Source organism: Hylobates moloch, unplaced genomic scaffold (assembly GCF_009828535.3).
Source record: "Hylobates moloch isolate HMO894 unplaced genomic scaffold, HMol_V3 SCAFFOLD_3, whole genome shotgun sequence".
Lineage (NCBI taxonomy): Eukaryota > Metazoa > Chordata > Mammalia > Primates > Hylobatidae > Hylobates > Hylobates moloch.
The window spans coordinates 56,116,313-56,130,952 of record NW_026652278.1 but is presented as its reverse complement, the minus strand read 5'-3'; the positions used below and the strand labels follow the sequence as shown (position 1 = coordinate 56,130,952).

At 41.1% G+C, this 14,640-nt stretch overlaps 1 protein-coding gene across 12 annotated transcripts in view; it reads left to right on the top strand.

Moving 5' to 3' along the window:
* The window catches only part of RHOBTB1 (Rho related BTB domain containing 1), a 114,804-nt gene extending 104,847 nt beyond the window's left edge, over positions 1-9,957 (top strand). For all 12 annotated transcript variants that reach the window (XM_032138029.2, XM_058436270.1, XM_032138023.2 and 9 more), the window contains 4 exons: positions 3,032-3,182; positions 6,050-6,138; positions 8,815-8,920; positions 9,454-9,957. In XM_032138029.2, coding sequence (XP_031993920.1) covers positions 3,032-3,182; positions 6,050-6,138; positions 8,815-8,920; positions 9,454-9,623 — 516 coding nt within the window. In that variant the 3' untranslated portion in view covers positions 9,624-9,957. The remainder of the gene's footprint in view (positions 1-3,031; positions 3,183-6,049; positions 6,139-8,814; positions 8,921-9,453) is intronic.
* Positions 9,958-14,640: the final 4,683 nt, after the last annotated feature.

Here is a 14,640-nt window from a genome sequence, read left to right as displayed (position 1 = left end):
ATCATCAGCTCTCATGAGACTTATTCACTACCACTAGAATAGTCTGGGGGGAACCGCCCCCATGATTTAATTATCTCCCATCAGGTCTCTCCCACAACACGTGGGAATTATGGGAGCTATAATTCAAGATGAGATTTGAGTGGGGACACAGCCAAACCATATCACTAATTCAAGCATTATTTCATCAGAGAAATGAAATGTTACATGTTCCTACACACAGAAACAAATTTGTATGCATATCTGTAAATAAATCCATTATTTGCGTAAGATAAATGCATATGTATGTAAACACATATGTATGCGAGCATACACGCAGTGTAACTGGTGCTAGATTTAGTTGAATAATTAATTATTCATATGTAGATACAGCTGGTTGAAGGGAAGAATAACATTCCAACATCTGTATATTGCAGATGATCTAGCATGCACAACAGCTACTTTATTTTAAAATAATCCCAGTAATAGTTTCAACTCATGGAGTTCTATTTGTTGTCGAGGTTGTGCTGGAAACCTGAAATGATCATGCTTGTCAAATCGTTTGTGGTAATGACTTATGTAACTTATTTATGGAATCATAATTGTCATTTTCACCAATCATGTCTGAAAGTGGGGGATAAATTTCTTATTATTTCTAGGAATTTTTCTAAACCTTCCCTATGATATGTTAAGGGACAGGTCTACCTATCTGAAAGGATATTCCCTCTCTGAGGTGTCTGGTGGCTGCATAGGAGAATAACAAAGAAAGTTTCTATCGCTTAAACAGCTCTGGAGCCACACTGCCAGAGTGCATAAGCCATAAGCACCTTGTAGAATGTGGAGCCATTATACATGCGTACATACATCCACTCTCTCTCTCTCTCTCTCTCACTCTCTCTCTCTCACTCTCTCTCTCTCACACACACACACACACACACAGTCATCCCTCAGTGTCTGTGAGGGACTGGTTCCAGGACCACCCCCCCGACTCAGACACCCAAATCCATGAATGCTCAAATTCCTCATATAAAATGGCATCGTATTTGCATAGATCTGTGCACATCCTCCTGTATACTTTAACTTATCCGTAGAGTGTTTCTAGTACCTAATACAATGCAAATGCTATGTAAGTAGTTGTTATACTGTATTGTTTAGGGAATAATGACAAGAAAAAAGTCTATACATGTTCAGAACAGAAGCAGTCATGCCTTTATTTTTCAAATATTTTTGATCTACAGTTGGTTGAATCCACAGATGTGGAACCCACAGATAGAGAGGGCTGGTTCCGTGCATGTGTGTGCCTGAGTGTGTGTGTGTGTTTGTGTGCACGTGCATGTGTATGGAGAGAGAGGTGCAATCATATAAATATATAGATGTAACCATATTATAAAGATGTAATCATATATAATATATAGATACATATCTTTATATGTTGTATAGATGTTTATTAAGTACCAGAATTAAGAAGTTCATAACTGGCTGGTCACAGCAGCTCATGCCTGTAATCCCAGCACTTTGGGAAGCCAAGGCAGGAGGATCACTTGAGGCCAGGAGTTTGAGACCAGCCTAGGCAGCATAGCAAGCCCGCCATTTCTACCAAAAAAAAAATTAATAAAATAAATTAGCCGGGCATGGTGGCGCTGCCTATAGTCCCAGCTACTAGGGAGGTGGAGGTGGGAGGATTGCTTGAGCCCAAGCTCTCATCAAGCCACTGCAGTCCAGCCTGGGCAACAGAGTTAGACCCTGTCTCAAAAAAACTAAAATAAAAAAGAAAGAAAAAGAAGTTCATAATTGTTCATCCTTTTGAAGTAGAATTCTTACAAACCATTAATAAAATATGATGCTTTATTGTTCTGTAACTCAAACCTTTGTTTCCTTGGCATTAAACGTTTCCAGCACCGCAGAGCAATTCTGAACATACACTTTCGCATCATACTCCCTGGGTTTAAATCCCAGTCACTACTTTCTAGCTCTGTGACCTTGGACACAAGATTTAAATTAACCTCCTGGAACCTCCATTTCCTTTTCTGTAAAATGGCAAAAGTAAGTCTCTTCTCTCTAGGGCAGATATAAGCATCAAATTAAAGAATGTGTGTGGAAAGCTTAGTGCAGTGCCTGGTGCATAGGATGCCTTCAATTACGATTAATGTTTATAATTGTCAATATTCCAAAAATCCAAGTGGTACCATTCTGAACTACTCCAGGGCCTGTCTCATGGAGTTACAGACCTAAAATAAAGAGTAGCTGCTACACAGTGTACATCTCCATTAATCCATGCCCACCTCTACAGCTCTCCACCTCCCAGGCAGTGCCTGGCTCTCTGGCGAACTCCAGCATGCATTTATATGGACAACTACAGACACTCAGGAAGGAGACTGTGGGAATCCTACAGGGGACAGTTCACCCATACCCAGTCATACTCCCCTGGAAGTCCCAAGCAAGGAGTCCTTTGGATTCTCTGAATCTACTGATAACTGATAATGTTCCAGTAGTTCTGAATCCATGTGGTTGTAGGAAAACATAATGAAATATAGATGTTGTGTAGTACATTGTAATATATTGTGCATATACTGACAGAATTTTGAAATCAAGCTGGTCACTGTGGCAGCTGGATGGTTGCTCATCCTCTCTTTTGACATCTTGGAGAGCTAGGCTCCATCACGTCAGCAACAGTGTGGTTTGCAGCTCCCCCCAACACCTGTCATGTTGCTAGGAGATTTCTTTCCCCACAATAGAGTATTATAAGGTGCTTGGCATGAGGGCCACTAATGTCATCATATATTTCCAGTCCATTTGTCTGATTTAGAAGTCCAAATAGTCATTTAAAAATTCCACATCAGGCTGTGTCAGGCAGCTCCACTCTTTTGTCATCTACAAATCAAACCATTATGTTTAAAGTCATAAATACTGAAGGATTCCTATGCACAGACTCAAAGCAGGTGTCCAACACTCGCCAGTATCAAGTCACACAGGATATTTATAAGCAGCATAGCCTGAAAATGTGCCTACTCCCTGCTTTCTGCAGCAGAATTTAGCTTTTTGTATAACATTTCAGGTGTATCTCCCGAACATAAACAAGATATCAATGCAAGCAGTATTGGATTATCTCTATACCAAGCAGTTGTCTCCTAACTTGGACCTGGACCCGCTGGAATTAATTGCCTTGGCAAACAGATTTTGCCTGCCACACTTGGTTGCACTTGCAGGTAAGGCTGATGACTCAGGGCCATGCAGTGTCTGTCATATTTATCAAAATCACATTTAAATAAAAATATTCTTACAGAGAATAAAAATTGATTTTTTATCACCCAAAATAGAACTGTCTTGTGTAGAATGATATGAATTAATCAAATTGCATCAGACAGCCCAATTCAATTCAACAAATATTTCTTAAGCACCCACTCTGCGGTGGGCCCTGTTAGGTGATACAGCTATGAAGGTGAGTAATGCATGACCCCTGCCCTTGAGGCACACGCTCTATGCATGCTGAGTCATTTGTGCACCCCGGAGTTTGGAATAAAACTATTTTGTCAACATTATCTCCATAATAAGCACACAGACACAGTCTTTGAGAAGGCAGTAGATGCACTGTTTAGGAAAACAGATGACAGAGCCAGATTGCCTAAGATCAAACCCTGACTCCATCATTTACTGACCAGGTGACTTTGTCCTGTAACCTTAGCTCTGTGTCTCAGCTTTCTCGCTCTTTAAAATGGGGCTAATATTATTCAGCCACAGAGCTGTTATGAAGATTAAATGAGTTAAAATATAAAGTCCTTAGAACAGCGTCTGGCACATAGTAAGCATTATGTAAGTGGTTTTCTTAAAGCTATTTTAGAAAATGTTCTGACATTGTCAAGTTCATTTTGGGAGAAAGGGAAAAAAGGGAAACTTGGCTTAACTTCACAAAATCTTATGTATCATTTCTAGATTTGTTCAGTTGGGAAGCTGAAGCAGGTCTGCATAGGATATATGCACTTAAATGCTTTTCTCTGGAATTCAGATCTTCAGCCTCATTCACTTTACACCAGAGGAGTTAAGTTGCAAGCTGGGTGTTTATCACAATGTTTAGTTGATTCCTATTAACCATCAAAGCAGAGATAAACATTGCCTGTCTCGTTCACTGGCCTTTCTTCTGAGTGCCTGAGCACATTAGCTTCCGATAAATATTTGTTGAACAATTGAATGAATGAAGATGAATGTACGAACAAACCAACCAGTCCTATCTGCACTTGACTTTCTGGCAATGTCTTTAGAAAAAATAAAAGATTAATTTCTCTGTCCTCCAGGTTTCTACTGCACACAACCACCTGGAGATCAAAGTCCTCTCTTTGTCCTACTTCCTCCCCAGTTAGATAGAAAGAGTGAGTTGAGGCATCAATATTAGATTTATTTTTAAAAACTGTTTTTAACCAATATACTTAATAGATCCAAATGAGTGCACTAGTTTTTTAAAATACTCACTCTGGGAGTCTTCAGTGGGCAATTACTTTTCAGAAACATGAGTTCCAAGCCATCTAACTATCCACAGGTTTTATAAATTGTTCCTGAGGATAAATTTTTATTTATTTTTGAAACTGTCAAATGTAATTTGGAGCCAAATCTGCCCAACAAGGTTTGTGATCAATCTCAGACTAGCACCAGTTTTGCTTAAATATTAAGTCTGGCAATGAAAACATGGGATTGATTTCTCCATGAAAGTTTTTTTTTTTTTTAACTGACCCAAATAAAGCTTTTTGTGTGAACTCTAGACTTCTATGAACATTTAGTTTAGTTATTAAATGCTGTTATTACTGTTATGATTATTGAATATACAGCTTCCCAAGATGATTCCTTTAATCTTTTATAGTATTTGCTTTGTACTGTCTAATGTAGAGTGTTTAGAACATGGTGTTTAAAAATCGGTTTCTAGAGTGACAATGCTTTGTGAGCCAGTGTTAAATAAATGTCAGGAAATATTGCAGTTACTTAAAACGACAAAGCCCAGATGACTTCTCTGGGAAATTTAGTTCCAAATAGTTCAATCCAGTTGAGGAGGTTTGTGCCAAAGAAATCATTCCATTCCCGATACTATATTGACCAGATATAGGCATCCTGACCAATAAGCATGCAGAGCTGGAGCAGAAAGTAAGCATGATCTGGACAATGTGCTGGATTAGAAGAACAAATGCAATGCTACAGATGACATCAATGTCAAAGACCTAGAAATGCTGAGCCAAGGCTGTACCCTCACATGTCAGTCTCAGAGGCAGGTGACAGCCCTTACAAAGGCAAGAGATGGCCTAGCTTCAGGCCATAATGTAAATTCAGCTTGAAAGCCTTGGATTCAAGCTCCCAAGCAGACATGGCTCTTCCTACTTTTTTTTTTGTTACTTCTAACTGCAGGTCTCCCCAGTCTTTAGAATCCAAGAGGCTGAACAATATGTCATCCATCTGTAGCTGTTGAGACAGATGTACGCAATCACATTTTTAATTCCTCAAATAGACTCATTCCTCTGTCATTCAACCTTTCACCATCGGGGTGTTAAGGATTGCAGTGATGTGAGTGGGGAAACTGTCAAACAGGAACGTGTCTGAAGTCCAGAGGACTCTAGGAAGGTGCTAGACTGTTTAGAGCCACTCCATCCAGTAGAACCTTCTGCAGTGGTGGAAACATTTCATATCTGGATGGTCCAAACAGTGGCCACATGTGACTGTTGAGCACTTACTGTGGCTAGCGTGAATGAGGAGCCGAACTTGTAGTTTCATTTAATTTTAAGTAATTTAAGTTTAAATAGTCTCGTGTGGCCAGGAGTTATTATTCTGCACAGAACATTGCAGGTCTGGAGGATTCTGGCTATTTCAGAGCCATGAACTGGAGTCCCCAGAGGTGTGGGTGAAGTGGCTGGCGCCAGAACCCCAAGTAGTGAAAGAGCGCACATCAGAGCAGCTTCTGGATTTAATTCAGATGCCTGCCCAGAGCTGTGTCTCACATTTCCTCCCTTCTTAAGTGGTCCCAGACCAACCCTCCAGGCAAGCTACCTGGCTTGCAGGGCGTGGTTTAATGTTCTCTGGCCCCCTCTCTCTTCCCCAGAACAGCATGCCGTTCAGGAGTTGACCAAAGCCGCCATGAGTGGCGTGGGCATTGACGGAGAAGTGCTCTCTTACTTGGAATTGGCTCAGGTTTGTAACAGTTTGCTTTTCACCTTTTAAGTGTGTTCAATCAGTTCATTTAACGCTGATAAAACATTCCATTGTTGCATCTGTCTAAATAAAGATGTCACCACTGAGTCACAGAGGCCCCCTGTGTACACTAAGAAGATCTGAGAGTTTTACCTTTTATGTACCATTCAGCCTGCTGGGCTTCATTTGAATAAACAACACGGTCGCCACTCCCATGCCAGTCCCATTGTCCCCTAAGGCACCAGCTTCACATGTAGGAGAATCACTTGGGGGAGGTTTTGTCTCTCCTCCTTCTTTGAATTCTTGGACATGTATTTGGCCAAGAAGAGACAGTTTCTAGAATTCCATGAAGCCCCGTAGTGCCTCCCCTGTTAATGAACATCTCATTGCAGCTGTCCTGGAGTTTTCTAAAGTCAGAAGTTGCTAATATTGAGATTGTAATAACATAATCCCAATACAGACTTGCCCTCTTCTTCCAGAGAAGGTCCAAGATTCAGCTTCAGCTTCACCATGGAGTAACTTCCCCAAAGCACAAGCTAAACTCTGCCTCACTTTCCTCATCCACAGGAAATGGGATGACAATTTGCATCCTACCAACCTTACAGATTATTTTGAGAATGAAGTGGGAGAGAATGTTCAAGAGCGAGCATTGAAGAGTGTAAGCCCTCTTAGAATGCCAGGCACATCTGCAGAATTATCTAGTTCCTGGCATAGGCTGATTAACAATGAATTTACACTCTGAGGGAACTAAGAATAAATTCCTCAGTCCTTTCTTCGGCCTTTTGGGTTTGGCTTCCTGTGCTGCCTCTTTCTGTCTCTCTGTTAAGACAATGGCTTACTAAGTCTTAGGTCAGTCCATTTAAATCAATATTTCTAAATCAAAGGAAAGGAGGTGGTTTCAGGGAGAGGAGGTGGCATCTAGCAGGTGCTGCTCAGGCCCTTCCTACTGTGGCCAAAGGAGATGGCTCTGGTGCAAAAGTGGGAAAAGGCAGAATTGAACTTTATGGCGACCTATTCATTTTGACTTAGCATTCAACAAGTATTTGTTATTTTTCTCCCCAAATACCAGGCACCACCCTTGGCAAAGGCCATGTACATATAAATGGTAGATCCTCTGCCCCAGGGCAATCATAGGCAAGTAAGGGAAACAGACACAAACACAAATTATTAAAATCCAATTAGGGATTACAGTGAAACTGAGAATAGACATCTAATGCAGTCGAATCAGCAAGCCCCCATCAAAACTGGTTGTTCACACTTGGAATTTGGAGTCTTTTGAAACAGTTCCAGGGGATGGTTTATAACCTGTACTCTCTCCAGCAAGTATTCTTCCTAGAGAAAAATTTAATGATCCAGAATTTCATATCGGGACCATTCACTTGAGGGAATGATTTGCAGTTGTGTCTGTTTGTTGCACTGTGTTCCCACCTTACCCCCACACACACCCCCTACAAGGAAATAATATGATTATTGCTAAGCCCTGACAAGCCTTGGCAGGAAGAGCTCAGGATGGATTCTCCCATGCTCATTCATTGGACCCTAACCTAGTGATGTGCTGGTAAGTGTTTAACAGTCAGCTTGGGGGCAAGTGGGACCCCAATCTGTTGCATTTGCCAATTTCTATGATATAAATACTCCCATCATGGCTGACTATAACATATGAAGTCACTAAACTCAAAGTAGGGAAGAAATGCACATAATTGGCTCTCTCAAGCTGGAACAAACCCACCCGGCAGAACACTGCCCCAGTCTTGTTTTCAGAGAGAAATCTAACAGCAATAGAAGTTGGAAGCACCAGCTAAAACTGTCTCTGATGTTTGGGTTGTGATTTTCAGTGAGTCTCTTGAGTGGGTTTCTGAGGTCTCTGGCTTTTCTATTGGCCTCACAGAGGAGATATGGGGCCACAGAGGAAGCATGCTGTAGGTTCTAGGGTTCCACCTGACCAAAGAAACATCAAGAGCGACAGACAACAGAAGGGATGTCAGAGAAGGGCACAGACAGAAAGAGTGAGGGATCGCAGCAGGCCCACCAGGTCTGGGGAGGGAATGGGGGAGTTGACAGTTGATTTTTGAGGATCTAGTCTTTTTTAATCATAGCTACCTCAGCTGCCACCTTCCTGAGCATTGCTTAGAATGGAAGGGTGGAGTATCTGGATCTCTCCACCCTGCCCATACCGCCTGCTCTTCTTATGTAACCAAAGGACAGGTATAGGACAGTCACACATTCTGCAGTCTCCTCTTTCGGATCTTGGCCCCAGCAAGCTGAGCTGTGACATGCGACACGAAGTATTCCATTGCCGAGGCTTCCTTAAACAGAGATGACATCGCTGCTTTCTGCTGTGGGCTGGTGCCTTCCAGAGGCCACGGTTGTTTAGTACTAGAGGGCCAGGTGGCAGGGGAGGGTGGGAGGGCGAGGCATACTTTAAGCTCGTGATTTGATACAGCAATTATTTTTGGTGCACCTATGACAGCAGGGAAAGGAGGGGTGTGCCCAGCACTACATTGGCTGGCATTGGAGCCATGGCCAAAGTCAAAACATTGAGGTCAAAACAAGAGGTTTACCGAATTAGTTATATAAGCCCTTCATTTCTTTTCATCCTTAAAATGGCTTCCCCAATTTCTTTGTAGCCCCTCTTTAGAAAATAGTCTTACCCTCCTTTTGCTCACTTTTCTGCAGTTTCACAATGCCCACCAGTTGGCCGCCTGGTGTTTGCACCACATCTGCACCAACTACAACAGTGTATGCTCCAAGTTCCGCAAGGAAATCAAATCAAAATCTGCAGGTGAGACTGTGTGAGGCCCCCATTCATCCAGCTCTCCTCACCTCTCATGGAAGCTTATATCTTCTATGTCCCTGGAAAGGAACATGGTCAGCAGGCAGCTCATGGATAATTCCTTGAGACTGGCTGGTGGTCACATATTAATGTGAGATGACATAAGGAATTGAAGGCTGGGAATTCTCTTTGGAGAACTTGATGATGAGGGGAGTTGGGTGGGCTGGAGTCCAGGGTGCCCTGTTGCAGAGAGTGCAGAGGTGGTGGGCTCCCCCTTGTTTAGGGAGACAAGCTTAGGAGCAGGCTTAGACTCTGAAATCAGATGGTCCTGGGTTCAGGTTCTCTGTGCCCAGCTGCATGACTACAGGTAAGAGATTCTTCCTCTCAGAACGTTAGTGTCACCTTTCGCAAATGGCCCTAATCACAGTCTCTGCCACATCATGTTTTTGAGAGGATATTTGAGAAGCTTTAAGCTCAAGGCCTAGCATGTAAAAGGCATCAATGAACCGCAGGTCTTATGGTCTGCATCTTTCCTTCACCAGACAATCAGGAATACTTCGAGCGGCACCGCTGGCCCCCTGTGTGGTACCTGAAGGAAGAAGATCACTACCAGCGTGTGAAAAGGGAACGAGAGAAGGAAGATATTGCACTAAATAAGCATCGCTCAAGACGAAAGTGGTGCTTCTGGAATTCATCTCCAGCAGTGGCCTGAAGAGGAAGAGAAAAAAAACAAAAAACAAAAACCAATCAGTAATCTGATCCACCATTTTTCAAAGCACTACTGTAAAATTCGTCTTGTTAGAGATACGACATAGTTCAGGTTTCAGGCACTGACCTTCCTCCACTTTTGTGCATTTATCTTTGTTAGGATCAAAGCACAAGCTCACCATCAATGAGCCTGGACAAAAAGGGAAGCTGACTCTCACTGCATTCCTTAAACTGATATGTATATTTTTTTTGTTAGGAGGCTTAATAAACATTAGTCTGTTATTTTGTTTCTTTTTATACAAAGAAAAAAATCCAGCTTTCATGTTTCTGATTCCAAATTGGAAAATATTTTTATATGGTCTGTTGTATTTTGTTGAAATGAAAATACTGTGTATTACTTTATTTTACAGGCCACAATTGACTATGAAGTCACCCTGTGATTCTCTTTGCCCACATGACCACCGAGCATTATTACATAATTAGAGGGTTATCCTTTCATTGTGAAAGGAAGGAGGGGACTGAAATCTCCCAAAGTGCAAATTGGAGAGTGTTTAATCTTTGTTCTGTTGAATAACATCAGTATAATTACAAAGTCAACTCCAAGAATGTGTATTTACAATATTTGCCGTGTTAAGTGCTGGTAATTATATGGTTATATGTGCCATGTAAAATATAGTGATATCAAATATTCTGTTGTTTCCAATGTCTAGTTTCAAGAGGACAATCTTTACAATCACTAGAAGGGCTTATTAAATCCCAGCATTATCCAGGGCAAACTCACTGGTGGACCTGAATACATAAGATACCATTAGTGCGCTGGTGTTCGGATTGCTGTATTAGGGTTTACGTCTCTCAGTATTCCTTGAACTTGCCATGCTTCTGCATGCAGATTCTTCACTGACTTGAATTGAGATGGGCAAGGGGAAAGGTCCCTGGACTCCCTCCTGCCATCTACAGGTTTGTCACATCTCACCACCAGAAACAGGCTTCCTCAGGCTTCTCACCTGTGGCCAACTTCACTTTGTAAGACCCATATTTTTAACTCTTTCCAGGGAAAATTCATGTTGCTGCAGAAGTAGGCTAAGGCAGACCACCCACTTCTGCTGAAATGCATTGGGAGCCTGTGAAAGCACAAAGCTGGAGGCTGGGCGCCTGCGTTCTCCTACACGGAAAGGAATCTAATTCCAAGAGTCTAGGAAATGGTGCTATTGTGAGTTAGTTCTGACTCTTTCTCATTCTGAGTTTTCAGTGTTAAACTAGAAAGTGTGAGAGCAGGGGAGCTTTCGTGAGGCAGTCAGTCATTGCTTCTCTGTAAATTAAAATGTTACAGCACACACATACACACACAGAGAGCATTTCAAGGCCACAGCTCCACGCCTGCCATGGGATGTTAATGTGGCAGGGGATGGGGCTCATTCTGTTGGGAGGTCAAGTTACCAATGCCAAGGACTGTTGATTTTGTTTTTATTTTTATTTTTTCTTCTAGCTTTTCAGAAGATGGAAATGAGACAGTTGAGTCCAAACCCCAATGTTGACAGCCATATGCATTTGAAAATCTATCTAGATTACAGATGGGCATTTATTACTGGCAGTGGAAACACACCAGATAGAAGATCTTGGGAGAGGCCCAGAAATGCATCACCTTGTCATGACAAAAGAAGAGGCAGTAGAGTAGGGATAGTTACAAATGCATCCACCGTCATTTTTTTCAATAGGCTTGTAAATCTTATTAACGGAAGGAGAAAGGAGACAGGAGAGGATAAACGTCAAGATGCAGAAGAATTGACATGTATCCCATCATAAAATGGTAGAAGTTGAGTTTTCAATGAGTAGTCATAGTTGAAATTTTACAACCAAAGCTCCCATTTGATTGTAATCTTGCCAAAATGTAACGGACGTATAAATGAACTTGGGGTATAAGCAATAATATCCACTAGTGTTGTTATCAGCTACTGTAACCAAGTGGCTGGTTCATTTGGTTGATGCTGATTATGGCCTTTAACCATGGTGGTTTGTTGTGTGTTTTTTATTTCACAAAAAGCCAATAAAATTGTTTAGCTATAAAATGCCTCCAGTTTTGTTTTAAGGACAGACATTGCGTGTGTGATTTAACAGCTTTTTTTAAACTATCAAAACATTAAGGTGCCGGGTCATGGAGGCTTGTGCATGCTCCAGTAACAAAGCAGCTTGAATGACTTGTCATTTTTGTATTTGGTATTGTCAGCAGAGATTCCAGTGTCATAATGTAAATGAAGTGCCTAGTCCTTTGCTCTTGGCTAATACAGTATGTCACTAGACATAGTGCTGCCTGGGGCCAGGTAGCGGGTGGGGGGAGAAACTAGAACTATCCTAAAGGACTTACTTAGTATAATCTGGGTTTGGATAATTTCTGCCAGCAGTTAAGTGATAGGTCTGAGTTGCTGAGTTCATGAAAAGTTTCCTGCAAAGCAGGTCTGAGAAAGCCTTTGTGCAAATGTCTGGACAATTTCTGGACTTCTAGGTAATACAGTGTTTACCCAAGCTCAGAGGGAAGAAAGTCTCCAGTGAAATGTCATTGAGGGAATTTTCTGAGTGACAGGCTACCCATAACTCTATGGGAAGGTGCTGACCACTGTAAGAAATAGCTGTGAAAAGAAAACAATGAGATTTCCAACACATTTCCACCTTTTAAAGGTGGGTGGTCCCAATCATGGCACCTTTTACATAAAGTATACCAGTTTCTTCTTACCTGTAGAAAGTCTTGGTCTAAGTTTCTGGGAGTAATGTCTGGCAAATCATCAGGGATGTCAGCACCCTTATGTTGGCATTCTTTTTCTTTTATACAACTTCAGCAAAGTTTCCTATACTGGCATTTTGAGAACCACAGACCCTACTGGTCTAGCTGGAACTCAAATATTTTCATTATGGACACTCAGAAGCAAAAGTCCAATGTTTCTAAGAGATTTTTTCATGCTTGCTTCCAATGTATGGTATATTAGTTGTCAAAATTCAGTTTTTCATCACTATGACATTGGCTAGGCAGAAGAAATACTACTAGTCGGAGGAAAAAAACCAAAGTGAATCTTGAGTTTGGAAACAGTTTTATGACTTCAGCACTTGTGAATGAATGCTTGTCTGCAAGCTGAAGATTTGCCAGCCCTTTTCATGAATTGGATTTTTTTTTAATTGGCACAGAGATATAGATAGATGATAGATAGATAGATAGATAGATAGATACATAGATAGATAGATGACAGATAGAGATCGCCTAGTTGGACGTTAGAGGGCAAATAGCAATAACTTCTCTTTTCTAGAAGAATGTGACTATTGCATAAAAGTCATAGAGGTAAAAGTTAGCCAGAGAGAATGCATTTGTGTTGTATGTCTATGTGTGTGTAACCAGAAACAGCATAATGAAGAAAAGGGCAATTTAAAAAGAAAGAAATAAAAACAGAAGGAAGGGAGGGAGAGAAAGGGCCACTGAGGATAGACACAGAATTGAATTAAACACTGTAAGCCACAGATATATTATTTATTTCAAAGTGCTAAATTAAGTCACGAGATTACTGCATTTCCCTCGACTTTATTGTATAATGAAGACAGCATTCTTGAATTTCCAATTAGGAAGCAGGTGATATATGCATCATGAAACGTTTAGACTTAGAAGTGAAGACACTGGTGTGGCAATACTAGTGACCTCCTTTAAAAGGTACACTTCTGTAGAAGTAATGCTATATCCCTTGGCTGCATTAGAAAATTCTCCCTTGTGCTGACAGTGTTTCTAAATTGGACATTTTTACTTGAGCCGTTTAGATGCATAGTTTTTTACTGGGCTAATATACAGGTGCTTATCAGTTAGATATTTATAGACTGTAGTCTATGAAATATGAAAGTAATTTATGAACAGATAACTCTTGGGTGGAAACCAAGCGATCATGCAGTTGCATATCCACAGACATGAAAGAATTATCAACAACAGTAGCAGACGTGAAGCGACTTGCCTCTCCTGTCATTCAGTTTCCACAGCGACATGGATTTCCAACAGAACATAGATGAAATAGGTGCTACCTAAATGTGGCCCCATGCTTCGAAGGAGTATTTAAGTTCTTTGAATATGTTCTCAATCCCAAGTACAAGAATGGTTAGATATTACAGGCAATCAATGAGGACAGAACTTGATTCATTTCTTTCCACTTGGAAGCCAACCAAAGTTTGACTATTCTTAAAATTCCCTCCCAATATGATAAAAAATAAATATATCCTTTGATTTGATGATTCATGGTAGTCCCAATTGGGGTGATACTCCCCTGGAAGGTTAAGTTCAACTGTCATGTGAAAAGATACACAACTTCTCTAAGCTTTAGTCATCTAGAAAATGGGAACAGATATCACTGAGTTTTCAGTACAAGTTAGATGATTTAGGTAAGGCACCCATATGCCAAGTACCTTGAATATAATAAGTACTTAGTGAATGGAAGCGAAACACAAATGAAATGGAATCTGTGTGCTCAGCATTTTTGACCTTGGTTTTCAAGGCCAAAACCAAGACCAAAAATCCAAGAGAGAAGACAATCATGCATGTTGCAGAAGAGAGCAGTGTGGTCTCTTCCTGCCAGTCTCCTCAACCAAATGCTGACCTTGCTGCTTAGTGCTTCATGACAGTGGTTTAACAATTAGAAAATAAGAGCTATGGTAAGGTAAATAATTATTATTATTAATAATAATGGGCTGGAGGGAAAGGTGGGTGGTGGGAGAAAAGAAGAAAGGGTGACTCTTTCTAAGAGAACATTTCCCCTCACTAGGGCCTCCCTGTTTTCTATTAAGTAAAGTCAGCCCACTTCAGGGCTGAGCTTGGCTGAACCACTGATTCACTCGGGAGCAATTCATTTTCATTGCTCCCAATCATTTTTTTCTTACTTTTCTTGAAGGTTAGATGCAAAAAGTCTAGTTAGCCATGCTTCTCGGTGCTTGTCACATTGTCATCCTCAGTCAACGCAAGGCCCTCTCTTTTTATATTTTCTCTTTCTTCCAAAATACCACTC